At 41.2% G+C, this 23,980-nt stretch overlaps 1 protein-coding gene across 7 annotated transcripts in view; it reads right to left on the minus strand.

The window, feature by feature from the left end:
- The window catches only part of ARHGEF18 (Rho/Rac guanine nucleotide exchange factor 18), a 49,816-nt gene that overhangs the window by 7,711 nt on the left and 18,125 nt on the right, over positions 1-23,980 (minus strand). For 5 of the 7 annotated variants that reach the window (XM_048077641.2, XM_048077636.2, XM_066984122.1 and 2 more), the window contains 18 exons: positions 17,407-17,474; positions 15,712-15,775; positions 12,465-12,609; positions 11,535-11,647; positions 11,237-11,377; positions 10,096-10,346; positions 9,235-9,360; positions 7,832-7,949; positions 7,158-7,406; positions 6,266-6,342; positions 5,603-5,781; positions 5,121-5,212; positions 4,630-4,818; positions 3,824-3,961; positions 2,610-2,731; positions 2,102-2,158; positions 1,397-1,444; positions 318-785 (listed from right to left, as the gene is read on the minus strand). In XM_048077641.2, the coding sequence (XP_047933598.1) occupies positions 318-785; positions 1,397-1,444; positions 2,102-2,158; positions 2,610-2,731; positions 3,824-3,961; positions 4,630-4,818; positions 5,121-5,212; positions 5,603-5,781; positions 6,266-6,342; positions 7,158-7,406; positions 7,832-7,949; positions 9,235-9,360; positions 10,096-10,346; positions 11,237-11,377; positions 11,535-11,647; positions 12,465-12,609; positions 15,712-15,775; positions 17,407-17,474 (2,645 nt within the window). The remainder of the gene's footprint in view (positions 1-317; positions 786-1,396; positions 1,445-2,101; positions 2,159-2,609; positions 2,732-3,823; positions 3,962-4,629; positions 4,819-5,120; positions 5,213-5,602; positions 5,782-6,265; positions 6,343-7,157; positions 7,407-7,831; positions 7,950-9,234; positions 9,361-10,095; positions 10,347-11,236; positions 11,378-11,534; positions 11,648-12,464; positions 12,610-15,711; positions 15,776-17,406; positions 17,475-23,980) is intronic. The other 2 variants (XM_048077637.2, XM_066984123.1) reach the window with 1 other exon arrangement.

Below are 23,980 nucleotides of genomic sequence, written 5' to 3' on the forward strand. Positions count from 1 at the left end.
GCACCTTCTGCAATCACCTGCCTGCAATCGGGCAGTTCCTGTATTTCAAAAATCAGCAGTCAGCCACATTCAGAAATAACTTATTCTCTCTGTCTGTCTGTCTCTTTTTAAATGCTCCCATTAGCAAATGTCTGGGTAGAATTTCACAGACACTGAAGGACTTGCAAGCCCTGATCTCTCTGACAGTAGCCAGCTCCAGCTACTTCAGATAGTGGCACAAGTAGCTCAGTAAAAAACAAACACGGATTAGTGCTGCACGAAGGGCAACCTTCTTTCAGAAGCAAGCAATAAACAGAACTCCAAGAAAAACTCCTTACCTGTCCCATTTCGGGGGAGAACGTGCCTGACACTGTGTTCTGCTTTTTCAGCTTCCTTAGCTGATCTAGGCGCTCCTTCTCCTTCTCTACTGCTCTCTGAGCTTCCCGCAGCCTCTCTAGGTCATGCTGATAGGCCTCTCGCTGCCTCTCGAGTTCTTCTCTATCCTGAATCAACTTGTCTTTCAGCTGCCGAGCTTCCTCTTCGCGCTTCTGCAGCCGGACTTCTGCAATTTCTAGTTCCCTCTGCTGCTGACTCCTTTCCCGTTCCCAGCGTTGCTGCTCCAGTTTCAGCTGGTTCTGAAGTTTCTGTACATTCATCAGTTCTTCTCTCTGTTTTTCAAAGTTACGCTGTTTCTCCTGCTCTAGCAGCAGGTTGCCGCGTGTAGACTGCAGCCGGTATTGCTTCTCCCGGTCTATCATGGTGGCTCGTTGCATCTCAATGTAGCTGTCCTGCTGAGATATCACTGCCTAGAATGGAAATAAGAAGTCCAAAATGAGGCACATTGGCTCAAAAACAAACAAACAAACAAATAAACCTCCATACAGCTAAGCAAAAGACAACAGTACCTATCAGATTAGGTGACTGACAGCTTTGTCTTCAAGAGCAGATCTAACTTTCTAGCTTGTACAGCCCATCGCTATTGACACGATACTAAAGATGGCTGAGGAATTAAGTTTTGAATACATCTGTCAAAATTAACATTTCTTGCACCTAGAATTTCTACTCTGACAAGATCACTCAAAAATTACTGAATACAAGGTTACAGTAAAAAACATCTAATATATGCAGACAAGTGTATATTAACATCAATTTTAAAAGAAAAACACGGAGAACAGAAGCTCAAAGTAGCAACAACTGTACTTTAAGGAGGAAAAGGGATTCAATCACATAAGACAACAGAGACAACACCTCCTTCAAAATATCATACACCGTGTTTGTTTCCCTGAGTCTCAGGTCTTGTATTCTACAGTTCACTCTAGTTTTAGGGGATATTTTCAAGATAGCTTCTCTACAACTGAGTAAGTTTTATTATATTTAATACCTAACAGACCTCTTGGAGAGTAGAGTGGCGGTTTACCTGAAGATTGAAGAGCAACTGTAGCAGTTTTTGTATCCTTTGGACAAGCTGAAGAGGAGGGGAGGCAGATGGGATAAAAAAATAATAATAATAAAATTTAGACACCAAAACAGAGCTCCATTTCATTGCAGCATTAGACTTTTTTCTTTTTAAAATAATGGACAGAATCAGTAGTATGTACAAGAACACACACACTGGAAGAACGACTACAAGAGTATTCTAACATGGTAACATCCAATACAGCAATATAGAAGCACAACGAATTTCAGTATATTGGTCCTCGCGCAAACTGAGTCAGGGCTCAGCAAATCTCTCTGGGATTCCAGGGAGCAATCCTCATCACGAGTTTTCTTTATATGAGCTATTTAATGACCACTTCCTCCCATGCTCTAGTACTGAATCACTACACAGGTACAGCACTCACAGGAGATTCAGAAGCAAGTTTTGCTGGTGAGCTAAGAACATACAATCTCTCCAGAGATGCAGAAAGAAGTAGTTAGCCAGCTCTTTGAAATGCACGTCTAAATAGCCAGAACCATCCTTGTTTTCTAATGGGACATTCAGAATGCATTTGGAGTCATAAGGTACAGGCTGTTTATGAGCTTGTGGTTCCACAGCCATTAAAAATACCGGTCTGTTTATTTTGCATGATATTTATTATATAGCTATTTCCCATTAGATTTCCTAACAGCAGAAGTAACGTACCTGAGACTCTATGGTGGGCTGAATACCACTGTTGTCATCCAGCCTTGTTATATCACTCTGAAAAAAGACAAAAACAACAATCTGCGCTAGAGATACTTGTTGGACATTGGTAGTGCTGCCAGAACATGCTGGAAGGGTTCACCTCACCAGGGAACATTGTTTACAGCTGGAGCAGAGATTGCTCCCATGCACTGAAGGACACATACCAAAAGTACTTAAATCATAGTACAGAAGGAGATGCACGGTCATTAAAGGTAACAAAGATACAGCATCAAATGAACAAATACAGAACGGAATTATCATGCCTCTCAAGCAGTAAGCTATAATCCATCAACTCACCCCCAACAAAATTTCCTTAGCAGAGTCAAGTAATTTCACGGACAGAACTCTTTCACAGTCTAGCCCTACCAGACATTACAACTTTCAGCTTAGCAAGGGTTGTTCTGCAGCACTATTGTAATGAAGAACCTGAGGAAACACATTTACTTCATAAACAAGCCCAACGTACAGTTTGAGATCCTTCTTCTGCATCCAATGGGAGGTCCTGGAGATGCACGTCTGAACTTACTGCATGGCCTCTCCAGTCCCACTGTCTCTGGTCACCACCACTGCTCTTCCCAAGACTATTATCTGGAAAAGAGACTGGCATGTGAGTGGTTCACCAGCACAGAGCTTGTGAAAACCCACTGCATAACAGAGCAAATGAAAAAAAAAACCAACACATATGACTTTGAAGTTAGAACCAGTTTGCTACTACATTGCTTATCTATGCTCATTAGAAGTGGGAAGTGGACAATAGGTAGAGTAGGACTGCTCAAAAAGGTATAAAACTTGAGGAGAGCGGGTTATAAGAAATAGTGAGATTATGTTCAAATCACATTATGATACTTTAAGTGAAACAAACACAATAGAGAATGAAAATAATCGTCTGTGGCTACCAGAATTGCAAACTCCTAACATGGAATACTCAGTAGTAGAAAAATCTTATTCAAAGCAGCACCACCAGAAGCATGGAAAGAATTAGTGGGAGATGGAAACTGTACTGTATAGAGCACCTGTAATAAGACAGGCATATATAGCCTTTCATGGGCAAGAGAAAGGATTCCAGGGATAAACTACCAGTGAAATACAGACCTTTCTACTTTGCACGAAGCAAAATGAAGGGAGGTAAACAGCATCTAGTATTTCCACTTATTTCATCAATTAACTGATAAAGCATCTGTGCCAAAAGGATAATTTATACTGTTTAAAGATTCAGCAAGCCTTTAGTGGCTGCGAAGATATGAAAACTTGTTTCCATTTTTGTCATTCTATAATAAAAGCAAGCAGTTGAACTCACATTTCCTAGGTTTTTATGTCAAGCTTATTTTTTCAACAAAATTAAAATTCTGTGTGGAATTGTGGTAACTAGAAAACGTGGGTTAAGGTAACACCTTTAACGTTACACCAAGAGCCCTACTCTGCTCTCTAGTGTTGGTACTGGAAGCGAAAGATTCAACATGCTGATACAGCATGCTAGGAATTTATTCTTATCCTCTTCTCAGGAACTTCTTGTGAAGTTCCCTTAATATCCTTACATCAGAGCCTCAATTAATTCATTTTTCTTATCTCATAGTCAGTACAGAGAAGCATAGTAAAGAGCTAAGGAGCTTAAATGAATGCTAGACTTTAACAGTGCATCAACAAACATAGCACAGTACCCCCACAGTCCCTCTTTCTTACTGTTGTTTGAAATTGAGGGAGTACTGTCATATCCTCCAAAGGTCTCTGCTCTCCTGGGGAGTCCCGGTGCACAGCTATCTTCAGGCTGACAGTATCCATTTCCTAAGTGAGTGAAGATAAGGTTCTGGAGATTTTCAGCTAGGAAGAAGAAGAACATATCATTTAAACAGCCAGGTCTACATAGTAAGACAAACTCATCGTGCTAACAAATTAGGGTATGTGTATTTATATATATATATATATATATATATATACATATTTTTTTTTTTTTTTCCAGCCACCAAGTACACTAAATATCGGGTAGTTTGAAAGACTTCTTACAGTACAGATGGATTTTCTTTCACGACCTGCTGTTTACGACAGGTTCTTCATATTGCATAAATGAAGATGACCTCCTCCTTGAACACAAGTCTGATTATCAAGCCTTGAATGTTTCTTTTTGTCAAACTAAAAGTGATTGTGGTTTGTGTTTATTCTCTTTCTAAATATGCTGTCTTTAGATAGGCTATTTAAATCTAGAACCCTGATACAATATTACATTTCAGGGTTATTACATTATTAGATCACCTTATTACCCATCTGAATAAACTCATCTGAAAACTTCATGGGTTGATCTTAAATAAGTAAAAAATCAAAACTGTGGAGGTCCTCTACGTAAAAACACAGGTGCACCCTACCTCTCTTGGAGATGCATTATGAGTCTGAACAGCATTATACAGAATTATTACAAGATGATTTTTAAGACTTGGGCTTATCCCAACCTCTGCACCTGAGTGAACACATACACATTCCCACATTGTATTTACCTTCTACCACTGCAGACTTCAAAAGTGACTCTCCTTGCAGATTTTCTGAGACATCCCCCCGAAAAAGTAGCCTAGATCGGGTTCCTTGGGAATTGTCTTCAAACCCATTCATTTCAGACATTTCTAGATAAATCTGTTGCTTCTCAGTTAGACTTTGCATAATCAGGTCATCTTTCGTGCTCAAACGCTCTAAAGGAAGAAACAAACTCAGTTCTACCTTCTAAATCACTGTCAAGAGTACAACATTCAGTTTGGAAAATTACCATTCATTTCATAGTCAGAGCATCAGAGATATAATTAACAGCTGGAGGAAAAACTCATGGAGCACGCAAGGCTTATTAGACTTTTTAAACTTAATTATTTCTATGCAATCTTGCAATACCTTGAAGGACTTCTGAAGGAGCAACTTGATCATGTGATAAAAGAACAAGACAGTTACGTCACAAGGGATGTTGAGAAGCTGCTTGTAGAATATATACCTAAGTCATTACCTTGGAAATCTCTCAACTTCGCAGCTCTTGCTTCAGCCACCCTCCTTTCTGATTCGGGTTCATTAAATGTTCCTCCTTCTTCATCAGGACAGCTGTAAAAAGTGGGAGACAAATGTTTGATTTACACCTTAGATGACTTAAAATCATCTTGGCATTCAACCTGAAGATTATGCCTAGGATGTCGTTTATCTTGTGTGTCAATCTTTTTCACTTATCCAAAGCTTTGTTGCATTTGACATCAGTGAACCAACTTTTTTTTTTTTTATAAAAAAAAAGCAGAATAAAGTCTTCAGCTGATTTTTCCAGCATCTTTATGAGCATCTTCTTCCCAATAAATATTCATAAACTGCCTGCTTCAGTCTTGCATTGAAAGTTTATGGACAGTCAAATGCATTTTTACAATAAACTTGTACCTACAAGTCCTGTGAAGAGAAGGCCGATCAGCGACAAATCAAGCCCTCTGGCTTTCACTCATAATTTACCTTTCTACAGCTCTGCGGATGTGAGCCATCCAGGAATTCCTCTCCTCTTTAGAGCTTGTGTGAATTTCATACATTTCTGGTCCTTTTAAGGAAGCGCTGATTAAGAACATTGCCTTTTCCTCATTAGCTACCTCTCTTACAATCAGTTTTTGTAACGAGATAACTGGTGGTTTAGAGTCCTGTAAAAGAAAATATAAAACGTATTGCACTACTTTATACAATTTTTTGGAGTCTGTGCTTCTTAGCTCCCTTCTGCTTTCTTACTTATACAGGGCCACCATGAGCTATAACATTACAACACCAAACTTTACCACTATGGCCTCTTCACATGACACTTTTGACACTTGTCTTTTTTTTTTAAAAAAAAAAAAAATGTGAAACAAAAACTTCTGGATCCCAGAAATCAAGAACAGTTTCAAAAAATTTGCTCAAATGGAGACAAGGGAACACTGTTTTGCTCTAAAAGACAGAAGGAGAGATTCACAAATACCAGAACTTACTCAGGAAAAGTGATTCTATAATAACTGGCTTGTTTATTACTTCATTTTCCTTCTGAATCTACTGTAACATCTACCTGATATTTCTATTTTTATTTCTTCTGCAATTACTATCACCTTCAAAAACACTCCAAGTGAATGTATTAAATATGAAACCAATACCCACCACTGATGCAAATGTATATTTTTGGTCCTTTTCTTGCAAGAGCAACAGTACATCATTTAACAGGACTGCCAGAATATCTACAGTAACAACAGAAAGAAAGAAAAAGATTTTGAAGCAACAAGACTGGTGCAGACTCAAAAAAAATTACTTAAGTTTCCTGTGTACCATGCGTTAGCACATCAACATTTGCAATATTGGGCTGGCTTCTGCTTTCCACTGGGGTTGTCCAGAGTCAGGCTGGACATGTGCAGAAGAAGCAGAATTCAAACAGAGCCAATTTAAAGCTTGAAGACAACTACACAGACATCCTACACATGCACTCAAACAGTCACGATGGAACAAGTTTCCCTCAACAGCAGATTCTTCTGAAACTGCAGATGTTCATAGTACCAGCTACTCTTGGCTGCATTGTAAGTTCCATTTGAAGCTTCTCCTTGAACATTTGAGCAATGAAGCTGTTAAAATACTCACTGATGAATGCTGTTTTGATTTTCTGGCAATACAGACATTATAAAGAACAAAGGTGTCATGGGTTTGACACAACATAATTTTTCGAAGTGTGAACCAGAGCTCGCACAAGATAATGTCTTTCCACAGGAGACAAAGTCAGTATGACTCAAGGCTTTATCATCTACCTAAAGACCTCCCACTTGAATTGGAAAGCAGATCAGACAGATAATAAGCAAACAGCATAAGGAACTTATCATGCACCATTATAGAGATGCTTATTGGACAAGCCAGGAATAGAACAAGTGCTATTTCCTCCAATATCCTATTAAACAACTGGGTTATTGTCATCGTACTTTATGCTCAATCGATTAGTAAGAAACAGCTACAGAACAAAGCAAAATCCCGTTTCCTAGTTATACTTTTCTCTTTCCTGGTCCTTTACCTTTGAGTCGCCCTGATGCAGCTTTCCAGTACAGCATCCCATCGAGCAGAAGCCGCCTCTGTCCCATATCATCCTTCCGGAAGAGAAGCCCATTCTTGCATTTCCCAGATGATTTTTGCTCCATTTTATGCATAATCTCTTTCAGGCGCTGCCCTTTCTCACACTCATTTACCATGGCATCTACATGAGTGATTGTGTTCTTAATTAAACTAAGGGCCTGGGTCAGCTCTTCATAATCCTTAGTTCCAGCTACGAGAGAAGGATAGTAATTAGTCCCATTTACAACTCTGGAATGCAAATATGAGTCATTCAAACATATTTTAACAGGAAGATTCCATACTGAACATCTGACAGTATTTCCTAAGAGCCTGAGCTTAAAAATAAATAAATAAATGGGTTCCTAGAGCTCTAAATCTCTAAGAAACTGATAAACTTAACTACTATGACTTTGTGGTTGTAGACTTGAAACTGAACACTGCTTTCAACCTGCTGATGAGGCAAGAGTGATCTGAATCTGCATATAGAACTGCATCTCCAGCTAACTAGCAAGTGAGAAAGCAAATATAAGGCAGTACCAGCCTGTCCTCCTTGCCTGAGGAAAGAACACGTGAAACGTAGGAGAAAAAGGATGTGACGACAACTGTCAGGCTTTTAAGACAGATTAAAGAAACTACCTTCTGTATTCTGAATAATGCGTTCCACCAGGACTGGGTATTTGGTGATGCGCTGTGTAACCAGAAGAATACACTCTTGAACACCAAGTCTCCTCACAATGGAACTGTTGCCGATTTTCTAGAAAACAAGACAGACCCATCACATCCATCGTATATATTGCTCTTCTAACTCTCTCTCCTCTTCATTCACCCATTTTCTGTTTCAAAACACTTTTATGCAATTAGGTATAGCATCACAAAATCATCTGCATGCTATTTCAAATGCAAAACTCATGACAACATCAAAAAGTTGATTCTAATGCTAGAAAAAAATATTTTAGATATAATTTTCAACTGCTATTAACTAAATTTGGGGCCAAACAGAGAAAGTTCCAGGTCTGAACTGTTTGACTGCTTATTTGCTAACTGATTGCTTTCTATATAGGGTCAGTCCTTAACTAAGTAGAAAAGTACAGTATTTTTAAAACCAGACCCAGCCACCTAACAGCCAAAGTATGTCTGTAATGAATAAAATGTGTTTATTTTACTACTGTATGTTGACCAGTGTGTTTATGTACAGAAACATGTTTCTGTTTAGAAAGGGAAGATCATAAAGCATCAGAATCCCACTAGTTAGTCTGACTGCAGATACAAAGCAATCCTGACAGCAGAATATAGCACCAAGATCTTTGTTTACATGGGCTGAGGCTATTTATTTTAAAACTTACTCTGTTTATTTATTTAGTTTCTTGAAAGTAAAGGGTTCTCACTTTTAAAGACTCCTAGTTCAGAAGAGCTATAACTACAGAGCCACGTAGGAAAGTTCACACAGTATCACTTACTACTGACTGGAACACGAGAATACCAAGGACTGAGCAATGCCAGCTAAGATTCAGGTTACAGGCTTCCAGTTTGGCTGCGCTTCTTCAGCCCTTCCTATTAATTATGCATTACACTGTACAGCAGATAAACACACTGCCCTGGAGCCAATCTTCTGGTTTTGGAAAGATGACGTAGTGGGCAAAACTAGACTAAGGGCTCCAACTTTTTCTATATTATTTTATCAACAGCATTTATCATTGATTTGATTTATCATCAAGCCAATTTACAAGGACAGCCACACAGCAGAGCAGTCAGTGACAGAGCCATGAACAGGACAAATGATCTACTGCCCAGTTCTAGGTGCTCTCAAGAGAAAAAATACCTGCCTGCCCCAAATTTAACACCAGTTAACTGCAGCTGTTTTCCCAAACAGCTCAAAAGATCTAAAATACAAGAAGCTAACAGCATATCAAATATCAAGAGAATGTCTCTTACGTTCAGCTCATTCAAAATTAACAGAGATCTTCAGTTATAAAATAAAACTGAAAGAGGTCAAGTACACTTTGCACAGTAAGAATGGGAGGTTTCTGATTGTTGTTTACCTTTATTAAGCTTTGGAACTTCTTATGGTTTTGGAGCAGGTCTTTATAGTGACTAACAGCTTCATTGTGTCCACAGCAGAACACACCATATTTTTCTTTCATTCTCTCCCCATTTTCACCTGAAAACTAATTGGAAATATAAGTATTAAATATATAAATCATTAACAGTAACTGTACTTACACGTCAAGACCCACATTTAACATGGTTTTACAGTAACTGATTTCTAAGATGACATTTCTTCAATATATCAATTTCTTCTGTACCATAAATGAGAGATTTATGCAGCGTGATATCTGAGAGCTTGGAATACCACCAGATAACCAAATATTAACTGACTGGTGTCTTAATGAGAATTTATAAAAGGATTTCTGGGACTCTGCACTTAAAAAGACTGAGGATTGTAAAAGGTGAGATCGCAGTATACAAAAAGAAGCTGTGGCATCCACTCCATACCAGAATGGGTGCTAAAATTAGAAGAAGCTGTTATCAGTTTAAAAGATCTTTATTTTTTCACTGCTCAGAACCAAGAAGCTCAGCACTAAGTGCATGACAGCTGTGTTTGGGAAGGATACCAGCAGTATACTACCGTACTTTTGGAACAGATGAAAAATAAAACCAAATAATTTGCAGTCGTCATATAGCATATAACATGCATACACGTGTGCCCAAAGAACATTTAATGAATTTTTCATATTATTTGTGACCAGGTGTGTTCCTGGGAGTCATGTTCACACACTATACTAGGATGATAATCTTAAACCCAGTCTTCTATCAACCTTTACACAACTGTAACTTTATCGTATAATTAGCTTTTTAGGAATTTAAAAGGGTCAAGAACGCTGGTAGAATTTAATTCGCACCTGTTTTACCAAGAGGTCTCCAATGTTCCGGATTATGTAATTTCGGTCACTGCCTTCTTCCAAGGACTCCTTTCGCCGTTCCTTTAATTGGAGCAGGAATTGCGCATGCATCTCCAGCAGCTCATCCACACAGGGGAAGAGCTTGTTGATGACTGCATTCGGGAACTGCAGTTCCTCTCTCATGGCTTTGGAGTATACCTTCAGCATTATTTTCAGCGTTCTAACATGGTGCATTTCGGTCTGCATTAGTTCTGGGCAAGGGGAAATACAAAATTATGGGTCATTTATATGGTGTGCAGTGACCAGTGAGATATAAAAGAGCAGGCTCTGAAAGTCACCATCTTCTGCAAGTGACCAACAAAATTATCAGAGTAACAACATCTAGATAAACAACACCCAATGGATAAAAAAATGCCTACTACTTCCTTCTTACCAGTATAAAGCACCAAGAGAGCAGCAATACTGATCCATATAGGATCCCCTAAACCTCCTCCAACTCTGTCACACAATACATATTTTTAGTTTCTGAATTTATGTACTTCTGAATATGCTTTTCAGTAAAAATAACAAAAGACAAATAACTCCTGGGAAATTCTGCTTTAATGCAGATCAACGTTCTAGATGGAACGTGAAATTAGTGTAATCTACACTTATTACTTGGAGTAGATGAATTCAGCACTACTCCTAACTGCTAAGAATTAAAGACTAAACTGTTTCTGGTATCAAGAGTGACAGACAAGACAAAAGAAACAAGAGGTGGTAGTTCTAAGCTGCAGCAAAGGCTGTTTTATATCAGACATTAGGAATAACTTCCATTAGCATTAGAAGGTTTAACATTGGAGCAAATTATGGAGAGGACCTTTGAAATCTTCATATTTCAAATATTTTTAATAGCACACTAAACAAATAGCTGATGTCTAGGTAGAGCTGATTATATAACAGCAGACCAACGCTGAGGACTACATGACATCTTGCCTCCTTACAGCCTTATTTTGTTATTCTAGATCTTGCTAGAAGCAAGCTGTTCTGGGGCTGTCCATAAACTTCTAAGGTATTATATCACTATCAAGAAAATAATATAACCATAATAAATGTGAGGTTCCTAAATTAAAAAGTTCTAAAGAAATAATAGTGTTCTTACCATAAATGACATCTTGCCTTTTTATAACTTCTTTCTTTTGTCTCTTTGCATAAGACTGTTCCACTGCAACGCTCCAAGACTCTGCCTCAAACTCATGAGCATCTGTTTCTATTTCACTTCGGAGGGATATAGAATATGCATCTAGACCAAAAGCACATTCAATTTCAATAATTAATAACTGGTGTCCAAACTATATCCCTCGTTACCATCATTAACAACAAGAAGAGTAAATACATCTCAATGTTACTTTAAGGCTGTGTAAGAAACAAAGTCCTGAAAAGCACAGAAGCTTCCATACCTTCCAGAAAAATGGAGTCTGCTGTTGAAGGTGCAAGTGAGACAACATCATCTGAGGTCTGCTTAAATTTTATAAATCCTGAATCCCCTTCATCCATGTCTCCTGAAATTAGTCTAAATGACCAAAGAGATTAGACAAAGGGACCCAAAGAGAACATCAAAATTTTTTAAAAGTTGCTTGACTTAAATAAATAAAAGCCATCTACTTTAACAAGCATCCTTCCTACAGTGCAATACAGTTAAAATAAATACATGAAAGCTACCCTTTTAACTCACACTTGAAACATTCAAATCAATTTAGCAACTTGATCATTTAAGTATTACAGATTTAATTAGAGCAGCACGAGCAAGCTTGCAACTTCTGGTATGACATTTGAAAAGACACATCACTTGCTGACAAGCCTTAGCTACTTCAGAGTAAAAAGGGTACTTTCACTGAGAATGGAGCATAACTGTGGAACATAAAAAGCAAACAACTACAGAAACCTGCAGATAGCTTTGAACTTATTTTCATCAAGGTATCCTGCAACTTAAAATACTGCTCCCTCCTATGCTAGTCAGAACCAGCACAACCTCGAATCAGTGATCTCAGAAAAGACTCCTGAACTTCAGCAAGTCTGAGGACAAATACAACCATGAAAATGATATTCTAGACAGGGATACTCAAGCAATCCCCTATCTTATATGGTATTTTTGTGGCATAGTGTAGAGGAACTGAAGACAAGGTGCTAATTTAAACCAAAAAAAATAGTTTGCTGTTTAGGGGATATTTAAAACAAATTTAAGCATTAAAAACTCAATGAATCTCTCTTAAGATTGATAACCGATGTGAGTCTTGTTTTAGTTTTAATTGGTTTTCTTTTCACATGGGGAGGGTAGGGGGAAAGACGCAGCCGAAGCTAGTGAATTAGAAGAGAAGCAGTTTACTTACCGAAATTTATTAACAGCTTCAGCAGTGTTCAATGAAGACTGAGAATTTCCTCTCTGGGTAATAGTCATACCGAGATTCCGTGATAGTACTGGGGTCCCATCCGGTCCCAGGAGAAGACTTCGGGGCTGCTCCTTCAAGGAAGCGGCTAGAGAGGCAAAAATTGAATTGGTACTCAGAAAATGAGGCGTACACTGCAGATCGCCTGCTCTCAAACCTCTCTCTGACTGTGGACGCAGAACAGACAGGATCTTGGATGTCAAAAGCTCATTGTCCAAAAAGACATTCTCATTCCATTTTCGTGAAAAGGAGCCACAAAAAGACAGCTCAGGATGAGCTGGAATCGCATTGCTTTTGCCGCTGCTTTTTGAATTTGTATTCCCCATGCTCACTACTGGCTGCCCTCAGCCTTGGCACAGTAAAGTGGCCCCAGAGATGCACTGTTTTTATACTACCTGTGATCTTTCTAGAAATGTAAAGCTGCCACTTAACTTACTGTATTGGCTAAATCAGCAGGTCTGAAGTGCAGGAAATTGGTCCCTACTGTGCCCATTTAGTGCGGAAATTGCAAAGTATCTTCTCCTTTAGTAAAACACCAGAACCTACACACAATTATTCACACCCTACCGTATAAGGGCACAGAACATTTCATGGCAAACAAGAAAAATCTGAGATCACATAAAACCACAAGTACTTTGCAATGCTTATTGCTACACAGTGATTTATAACTGCATGCACACACACTGAATGTAATAGATACCAGAGCTAAATTTAATTTTAATACTGCAGCTCTTTAATGCTTTTTAAATCTAGATGGACAGTGAGCTGGAAAGATATTTAAAACTTTAATCACTATTACACAATTCATGGAAGCCTGTAATAGACTTATAAAAAATGGATACAATTATTTAGTACTAATGTCTGTAACGAATGATATGGAACAGCAGACAAAATATATCCTCTCAAAAAAGGAATTTCAGGAAAGTCAAAGATGAAGAAGCAGCCAGGCAATCTTTAACACTTATCACTGACAAGGTCTGCAGGTGTCTTTTCTTCCAAGTGCTTTTAAGGACATGGGAATGGAAGATATCTCACGGATTCCTGCACCCAGGACTCTGCCATCGCAAGCAGGCTCTCTCTTAATATCCAGACCAAACTCCTCTTCCACTTCTGGTCTGGGAGGCTGCTTCAGGAGCATGTTGCTGTAGCAGTTCAAGGGTGTCTTCAGTTCCCAGCCTAGGTTCACCCACCACCAATTTACAAATTTTCTTGTGACAATGCCAGTGTCTACTTGTCCCCCAAAGTTCCTCCTCCTTAGTCTGCACTCCTCAGCGTGCCTCCATCTCTCTTCCTCCATCTGAGAAGTATTCATCTCTCCCTTCACACTTGTCTCGTTCTACCAAGCACAGCTAAATCCAGCTATTCATGTTTCTACTCATAAAAGAGGTTTTTCCAAATTTCTTAATATCCCATACTCTACATCTACTTGTCTCTCATTTTATCTTCCTTGAAACAGTTGACGAGAATTGTATGATGGCTGCAGAGAACATTTCACCATCATTTAACACAATTATCACTGCATCTTGTACCTACTAGGACTACCTCTCCCAACAAATGTTCAAGTTCAAATTCTTTTGGCTACACACACAGCTCATTTTCAGTCTGTAACAGATTGGGTAAACAGAGATATATTTCCTCTTCCATCATCCAAGTGATGAGCTTCGAGTTCATCATCCCAAAAAAGCAGACTGAGCGGATATTGGTAAGATTGGCAAAGGAAGATTTCTTGAACAAAGGCTTAATAATAAATGCCATCCCACTTCCATTTGTGGAAGCACTGAAATCATCAGCCATCAAGTTCTCTTTCTGTGCTGCACAGCCAAGAACATAAAAGGTTTGTTTCCCAATGGCAGGCCAAATCTAAACATTTCCAGATGCAAAATATGGGGGAGGGCACAGTTTGCACCTTTCTTAAAATGTGTCTCTCTTCTATATTGATACACTACCTTTGGCTTTTTTTTTTTTTTTTTTCTTTCCTGGGCATTACAGGCTGCAGTGTTATACTGTGGGTAAAGACAGAGCCCATGCTATTAGATGTTCCTTTAACTTCCATCTTCTGCTTTTGACTACGGAAAATTAGTAGTGGCTGCCTAACAGAGCCTGCACCAACAAAAAGCCATTTTCTGAGTTCAATTAGCACTGTCTGCACACTGCTGAGAGTCCGTATCGATCGTTGTTAACCTACCACATCAGACCAGACTGTATACCACAGAGCTGTTTCAACGACAAGCCCTACGGCCAACTTTTCCTATTTTCATTATTCTTTATTGTTTCCTATTTTAGTCTCTCTACTTTCCCCTTAATGCACAAAACCATTCTTGGCCATGCAATCAACCACTTATCTTCTTATAGCAATTATTCCCCTTGTGCTATCTGTTAAGAATTATTTCATAAAGAAGTACAGTTTGAAATGCAAGCCAAACAAGACCTAGCAAACACACATGCAAAAGTCAGAGTAGTATTCAGATATTCACCTCAAATGTGTTTCTTATAGCCATCAAAGCAACCAGACTGACTGACTGCAAGGCAGAAAATAATTCTGCTCTAGTTACAGTCAGTCACCTCAGAGCCCAAGAAGCCTATTCTGCTAGGCAGGCCTCGAAACATCTACCAATTAAAATGCCATTTAAAATCTTACAACTGTAACTGCGATGGTCTTTTCCAGTAGCAAAAAGCTATTTCAAAGCCTATGCTGCAACAGAGCTGCTCTTTTCTTCTCTTTGCTCCCAGATCCCTTTTCCCACTTCGTTTTAACAAAGATTTATGTTCAGACCATTAGCGCTAGCTTGTCTTAGAGATTTCTAGCAACCACTAGCTGCAGGCAAGTTTTAAATAGACAATTATGAAAATCTGATGTAAAACAAAGTTCACAGTTCTAGTCCTTTCAGAGGCCAGAGAATAGACAATCAATGAGAAACTAGCTTATTGATCCCTTTTCACCATGATATTTTGAGGTTACACAGCAAGAAGGTATAAAGAAAAATAAAAAGATAAAAAGATAAAAACACACAGGAGATTGCTAGGAGCCTCTAAGCCATTCCCAATAGAAAAAAAATGAAGCCATCTTATTAAAAGAGACCTTTTCTATACTTCAATAACACCCTGTGTATAGCCTTTAAAACATATTAAAGAAAAAAAATACAATTGAACAGATAAGCCTTGAGCACAGAAATCATTCTTTAGTACAAACCTGGGGAAATGCACTGGGACGAACTTTGTGGAGATCCAGAAGGTCTGTGCTGCAAATCTTTCTGCTATAGGAAAAAATACAATACTGTTACACATACAGACCAACTTTCCAGTCCAAAAGGAATCAATTTTTTCCTGGCATATAACCCTAACTGTAAGCGAAGCTGCGTACTGACAGTCTAAAAGATTTGACACAATAACAGCTTTGATTTTCCCACATTCCAGAAGCATGGCACAGACATCAACTCCATATACAAAAATTCCATCAAATATAAACTAGACTGAAGTACAACCAAAATGAAGTTAGAGCTGAATTAAAGCTATGACCATAAGCAATTTATTAAATGAAAGCAAACCCTTGAGGTAGGCAGCCTTCACCTCCACTTTCTTGCAGTTTAGCTTAAAGCAATACTAACTAAACTAGAACTAACCCAGCCAATGCTTGGTTTCAACCAAAAATAAGACTGGCCAAAAACTGTCTTTGTTAATCTGCACAGCTTTCTCATTCTTACAACACTAGGATATTCCAATTCAATAAGACTCCATTTATCTAAGATGCAGACAAATTAAGTAACACGGTCTGTAATAAATGGTTTTCTGGGAGTCTTGCTTCACTTCGAGGATCTCACTTCTGACTTCATTCCCCATATCATTTTGTGCTGTCACTCTCTCTTTGTTCTCTTCAGGAGCAATTTGTAATGGGGTGATTCAAGTATGAAAGTTTGGCAGATGGTAAAGAGCAGAAATCAAATATCAAAGTATCAGAGCAAGTGATTGTTTATGCTTAAAACAAAAATGCACAATGCATTGACAAGTTTGAATTCAAAATATATATAAACAACAACAAAACAAACAAACAAACAACAACAAAACACAAGAACATTTCTACACCCTAAAGAGTCATGTTCTAAATCCCCAAAGGCTGAAAATACTTCCTCTAACCTCCGACTGCCCAGGTTTGAGCTGTTCTGCTCTCTCTTTTCCTCCTCATAGTACTCCCTAACCTGCTATCATGTTCTAAAATCAGAGTCCAAAATCATCAACAGTTGCAGGTTAAAACAAATTAAAACCCCCTCAAGTGTAAGTAGTTATGAGAAGAAGGAAATGATTTTTTGAAACTAATACCTGAAGAAAAAATGACAGATACTATCTGAGACCAACCCGTGACCTTACCTGCAATCACAGGCACCATGGTGACACAGATAAAAAAAATGAGCAGCTTGGCAAGACAAAGTTTATCGGAGGTCAGAAATGAAAACACTTACTCTGCATTGCTCAGCTTATAAGTAATATTGCAACTATCATAACCAAATTCCTCTGCACCCCTCACTGTCAGCTTTGAGATGGCACAACCCATTAAAATAAAGTAGTGCAAAAATCAGAGGTGCCAGATAATTCAGTCGTGGTCCAAAGTAACAACAACAACAACAACATGATGACTTTGAGCATTCTTATAAGCATTAGTCACAGCTCTGACAGACACAAGGAATGGTAAGTAGTTTTCAGAACAACAAAAGCGTTTCATTTCTCTCTACATACGTTGTCATAAATTCCTCTAACAACAAGTGAATAACTATTCGATGTCTTAAGGATGTCGGGCAAGATTCTCTACTGACTTAAATCTGTACACTCACACTAAATTAAACTTACTCTGTCAAGGATTGTTATTTATAAAAGAACAAACTTGAAAACCCACCTTGGGTCTGATGCTGCTGCATTCAGCCAGTAAACTCTTGCAGTTCTTATGGACATTCACTGCACAGTCTGAAACACACAGAAGAAGTCAAATTATCCTTGCCATTCCCATCTAGGGGAAGAAAGAGAGAGATCTAAAAGATCTTTTAATTTGGAAGAGGTACAGAGCAATCCGAGGTGTTTCAGTGAGCAACCTTGTGCACATTCTTGTCTTGATTTTATGCCAATAAGGTAGATAAAGCTATCTTATACCACTCTCAGCAGCTATTCTTCGTTTCATCAGAAGACATATCTAACAGTGCTGCGTATTAGCTCCCTGTGCTGCTAAAAGATTCTTTACGCAACAGGAAAGAATATGCTAGAAAACAGGGAAATGCCATAGAAAAGCCTCCGAACTGCAGATGAATCTAAGGACTCAATTCTCAAAGAGCCTACTTGAAATGCAATCAGCTCGCTGATTTCCAAGTGCCATTATCTTTGGCCAGGTGTCAGAACAGAATCTCGAAAAGTGACAGAAGAATCAGACTGTGTTATAACCATACTTCATTTTATAAAAACATATTTCATCTTCCACACTTTTAATGAACCAAACACACCCCAGTTAAGGATGAGAACAAGTATTTGAATACTAGTCAATTTGACTTCCTTTTTCTGCACACACACAAGGTCTTCTTGCATTCTTTATTCTTCTGGACAGCCTCTCTGAGCAGGGAATTAGAAAACAGCAGGGGTCAAGAAAACAGCAAGGAGAAGAATGAGGGACAGAGGAAAGTGGAGGTCACAGGAACCTGAAGAGGTTGAGACTGATATTTAAGAGCAAAGATAAATAAGAAGGGTCACTCGATTTATACAAATAAAAGATACCTAACCTCAGAAAACAGAGAGTGTTTTTCCATCAGTAACTGGTGGCATTAGGTTTTATTCAGATCAAGAATGAGGTGAGGTACAAAAATAAACTTGACAGTTATTTTGGTGAACTATTCTCAAACTGGAGAGGCACAGAAGGCAGTACTGAGGGGGACAGAGCTAAAAAAATCCAACTGCCACCCAGACTCTCCCCTTCTCCATCTTATCCTCCATCCATTTCTTTCTCCTCCCTCTCCCAGTCACTGGAACGGCAGGAAGGTGAATTTGGGCAGGGAAACGCAGAAGTGCTACAGCTCTGCCCAGCGCTGAGAACATGTGGTCAGCTGCCACCCACGGGGGAGCTGCAAGGCTTTGGGTTACCTCAGCTGAACGGGGACGGGAGCACCACTGCCCGTGCTAAAGGTACCCTAAAGGTACCGCAGCCATCGATACCACAGGAAACAATGCAAACCCACCGGGGTGGGTTCTGGGCTTACACCGAGCCACGTGGAATGAGGCTGAGGATGCTGGGAGCATCACGTTATCCCACATCTGCTTGCTATGGGGTCTGCTGCTGCCCCTGGAGCATTTTGCATGGGCTTGTGTCAGCGATGGCCTCCGGCCCACTGACAGGCGAACTGAAACGGGGGCCTCATCCAGCAAAGAACCATTCGAGACCAAGAGGCTCATAAACATCATAAATGACTCTGTTCAAAATTGAGGATAATGAAATTAATCTATTGTATAACGATAAAAATAAACAGTAATAAGAGGAACACTTCCCTTATTAACGAGATGTTTTCCCAAAGGCTCCCAGAAGCCAATCTGCAGGCAGTCACACAGGAGCATTTTATTGGACAACGCATTACAACGCCCAAAAGCCCAACACTGATTCACACTATGCAAGAGGGAAATGAACAGCTGAAAAAGGGCATACGGATGCATTTTCCCCCAGCTCTAATACCTTCTTGTGGATCAGATACTGGCAATGTCCCATAAGCGTCTTCCAGAATTGGATTCCAGGACAAATCTATGACTCACCAAATATTATGAGTGTTATGACCCTGACCTTTGGTCTGGAACGGTACTGCCCAATAAAATAACTCTTAAAAGGCCATTTGCAAACAACCACAACTACCACTCAGATACGTTGTGATTAATCTAAAATTTAACTTCTGACTTTTTTTTCCCTCCCTCACGTATACAGCATTTTGGTGTTTTGAAATGACACATTCAAAAACAACTTTAAAACAGTTAGGTTCAGGCAGGGACACCTTTTAAGGCTGTTCCTAACAATACAAGGTGTTCAAGCACTGTTTTAATTAAGGATCTATCCGCTATCTATTAAATTCAGACAGCTGTGGACAAAACAGTTCTCATGTGAAACTAATCATTTTTATGTTTTCAGATGTCTGGCACTTCCGAGATCAAAGAGAACCTCAGCCTTACACCATACAAGGTTATTACTGCCTCTTGGATTGACAAAGAAAACATTCACATCTGAACGATTTGCATATGAATGATTAATACAGAACATAAAATCCAAATTTAAACAAAGATGCGCAACGTGGTAACTGAGAAACATTTTAGGCAAGTACAGCATTCCAGAAGAAGCAGAGTGACTTTGTGATAAGTCTCCTTAGGGAAGAGGAGGAGTCTCACTTGAACTTGAAGAAGTTTCTGTATTTGGTAAATCCAGGTCACGTACCTGCGGGAACTCGGAACTGATTTAACTTTGTCCCACAGGCTTTGGTGACCGGTGTTTACTTATTTTGCTAACATGCCTCACTGCGCAGAGGCAGAAACCCCACACTGGAAGGGTACAGGGTGACAAGATACTTCACATTTGGAAACAGAAACAGCCCACGCGAGAGAACAACAACACTAAATTATTAAGTTGCAGCTTCCCTCTTGCTCTCCCAAAACAACCTATAACCCCTTTCTCGCTGTGTCTGTTTTTACTGTCAAAATGTCACGCTGGGGGTGTGGTGGGCTCGTGTCACTCCCAGCACCGCAAGTTCAAGGGGGGTTGGGGTTTTCTTTAAGCAAAGAATCCCAAGCCGGAACAAACGAACAATGGATGTTTGTTTTCCTAAACAATACCAAGGAAAAATAACACGTTATACTAAAAGAAATATGAGCACCATTTCAATTCTCTCATGCTCAACCCTTCCCCCATTCTACAGGAACACTACAGGACTGAAGCAGCAACTATGACAATCATAAAAGGTATTTAAAATATTTCATAGGTAAACATTAGGTGGAACTACAACACACCATGTCTGATGGCTCCTGTTTGAGAGCCATACTTCATGGGTTTATTTTTATAGCATACCAAAGAGAATTAAACTCTCTTTATAAATCTATAAATAATAATAATAATAAATAAATAAATAATAAAGACCACTAGAAAACACTTTGAAAAGGGGCTGCACCAAACAGCTGGGAAGGAACGGTTCCTTCTCTTGGTTTTGCAGAGAAGACACACGGATACTACAACAAAACCACAGCACAAAGTCTTCAAACAACATTCAGCGATTTTGCTTATTTATTAGCGCAGCGAAACCAAACGCAGTACCAGAAACATTCAAAGAGCTATTTCACTTTTGAATCTGTCCCTGCTTCCTCGCACCTCCCCTGAAATCTGTCACAGGCCCCAGCTCGCACGGGGGTTTCCTCTCCAGCGCACAAAGCTGAGCCCACAACCCGAGGACCTCTCCCTCTCTTTTCCACACCATGCCTAGGACAAGACGTATTTCAAACCGGTCATCATAGCTGCGGATAAGGAGCCGTATGCAGTTTTCACCTTTTTTTTTTTTTTTTCCAAACAGTATTAAGGTATTTAATGTACATCTTGGGCACTTCTCACTGCTGCAGCCCCAACAGTACGTGTACAACCGAGGAGACAAGGGGCAGGATTTCACCACCACAGCACGGGGATGCTCAGGCCTCCCTGGGACACACGCAGAGCCGGCTCCACACGACGCCAGCCCGCCTCCTGCCCACAACACACGCTAACATTTCACCTCCCTCGGCCTCCCCGAGAGGTCTCTGAGGTAAAGACCAGATCCCCACGAGCTGCCTCGTCCCCCAGATTAAGCCTTGAGCTGCTCACGCCGGGGCGGCTGTAAACCCCGAAGGATTTATCACGGGAAGGACGAGGCGAGCCGTCGGTTTCCTCCACGTCCCCCGACGGAGGCGTTGTGTAACTCTGCCCCGCTCCCCCCCCCCGGGGCTGCAAACCCCGGCCCGGTGCCGCCGCCCCGCTGAGGGCTCTGAGGGGACCGGGGGGTGGCCGGAGCCCGGGGGGGCGCCCTCACAACGCCCGGGGGGGGGAGCCCGGTGCCAGGAGCGCCTGCTTGAAGCCGGTAAAGGGGAAGGGGGGGGGGGGAGCCGGCATCCGAGGCTCGGGGGGGCGCCGACGGGCGCGCTGACAGCCCGGGCTCTTACCGGACTCCCCGGGGAGCCTCCGGTTGCACTCTCGGTCCCGGGAACGGCCGCCACAGCACCAGGAAACGCCCCCGTGTCCCGGAAGGGAAAAGATGCCGAGGGCGAACACCTGCGCCTGCGCGCCGCCGCCCCGTCGAGGGCAGGGCAGGGCAAGAGAAGGGGGAGGAGGGTACGAGAGGGAGCCTGGAGGGGCTTGGGACCCTCCACGGGGGCGGGACCCCCGGCCCCAGCCCGTATTTTTTCCTCAGAGAGCCCGCGGCCCCCTCAGGGAGCTCGCGCCCCTCAGCAGCCCGCGCTTTCTCCTCAGGGAGCTCGCGCCCCCCTCAGCCCGCGCTTTCTCCTCAGGCAGCCGCTCCCTCAGGGCCGGGAGCCTGGAGCCCGGCTCCCTGCCTGGTGAGGGGGCCAAATCGGCCCTGCCCGAGCCTCGGAACCGAGCCCGACTCCCCCTGCCCCAGCTTTAAACACCCGGGGACTCTGCGAGGCACCTGCCTCCCGTCAGCGCCTGACGGCGGCGGGGAACAAAGACTAAACAGCCCCTTAATAGATGGGACGCAGCATCCCGAGTGATGGCTTTAACGCGGTGCTTTACGTGTCCGCTGCGCAGCGCCGGGGATTTACTCTAAATAGGGAATTCATCATTAAAAGCCCGGTGGGATTTGCCATTCAATACGAAGTGTTTACAGCAGCTTCTGCCAAGGCGGCGTTGGGGTGCCAGGCGGCTTGGCAGCGCGCTCGCTTCCTAACCGCCCTGGAACTGCTCGTGCCCGCAGCCGGCCTGGGCTTTTGTGAGTGACCCTTGTGCAGACAAACAGCGAAAGCCAAGGAGATGCTGCTTCGCTATCGTCAGATTCATGCGCTGTCTTGTATAACTAGAGTGCTGGAAAGAAATAAAAATTCCCCGAAACTAAGGCCAGCAGTTTGATGTGGTACTAGTGCAGTGCCACTGAAGAGCACTGTGGAGGGAGGAAAAATTGGAGCACCTCATGACCTAACCTTGCCTCCTGATCTATGATTCACTCTGAGGACTTAAAATACCGATCTCCATCTCAGGTTTGTCATATTTTAAGCTGTGCACGTGCAATTTGCCTGTCAAGCTTGAAAATGAAACATACATAATTACAAAGCAAACTTCCCTCTCAAAATCCACCCTGCAGCTTTCCCGCGCTGCTTTGAAAAGCCTGGCACCATTTTGGCTGGAAATGTGCTGAAATCCTAGACTACCCTGAGACCAATATTGTCTCTGGTTTCCACACTGCGACCTACTTCATCGATTTTTTTCATCTAATATTTGCAAGCTTTTCAGAAATGTTCCCTTTTGTTCTGGTGCTGTACAGGACTAAGTACAAAGAGGTCCCAGTCGTTTACTGGGGCCTCTCAGTCCCGATAGAGAAATAATCATTAAATGAAGCTGTTTGGGGGTAAACAGCTGGCTGCCACTGTGTGACAGATTAATCCTTAGACACTTCGAGCTTTGTGATTCACTATAATATAAAAGTAAAGCATTGCAGATTGCCCAACGAAAGCTTTCACAGAGAGAACATGCTGTGCTTGTGCGGCTGGCCTCAGGGCATCTCCACAAAATCAGTGCAAAATCTGGCACAGCAACCAGCTGAAATACTCCATAGCTTAGAGCTAAGGCTTGGATTGCAAAGAAGAGAATAGCACCGCACCGGCTTTCTAATCCTGTGTAATTCTCTATAATAATAAAACATTTCTTACTGAACGAGTAGCAAATGGATTACTGTCACACGGCCTTATGCATCTGTCAGGCCAGGTGTACGAGACACTGAGGTTTCATCACGAAATACAAGGAACAGCATCCTGGAAATGTTCCAGACAAAGGCGATACTGTCCAGAAAGGAGAAGAAAGAGAAAAGCAGAAAAGGAGAAGCGCTGAGAACAATATATTTTTCTGCTTCCTTTTCTAAAACCTCGACAGTCGCAGGGAGTATTTGGTAGGGCCAGCTATATGTCTGCAGATTCATAGTTCAGTCAGCGTTTCCTCTGAAACCAGTCCTGCAGACCACTTTCCCAGTTGCTTTAGATCCTGCTTCACTGGCTTGTAACCACATTAACCCACAGGCGATCACAGGCGCTCTGGTTTCGCCTGTTTGATTTGGACTCCTGTCAGTAATCACTCATTCCAAGAGGGACTCCCAGTCCATTCATCACTGTCATCATGTTACAGCAGCCAAACCTCCTTTTTCCCCAGAATAGAAGCTTTTTTGGCAGCTGTGTCTCTTTCCAGAAATGCGAAGTTTCAGGTTGCCTGCTGCTTT

This window comes from Anser cygnoides, chromosome 27 (genome assembly GCF_040182565.1).
Source record: "Anser cygnoides isolate HZ-2024a breed goose chromosome 27, Taihu_goose_T2T_genome, whole genome shotgun sequence".
In the NCBI taxonomy this organism is placed as follows: domain Eukaryota; kingdom Metazoa; phylum Chordata; class Aves; order Anseriformes; family Anatidae; genus Anser; species Anser cygnoides.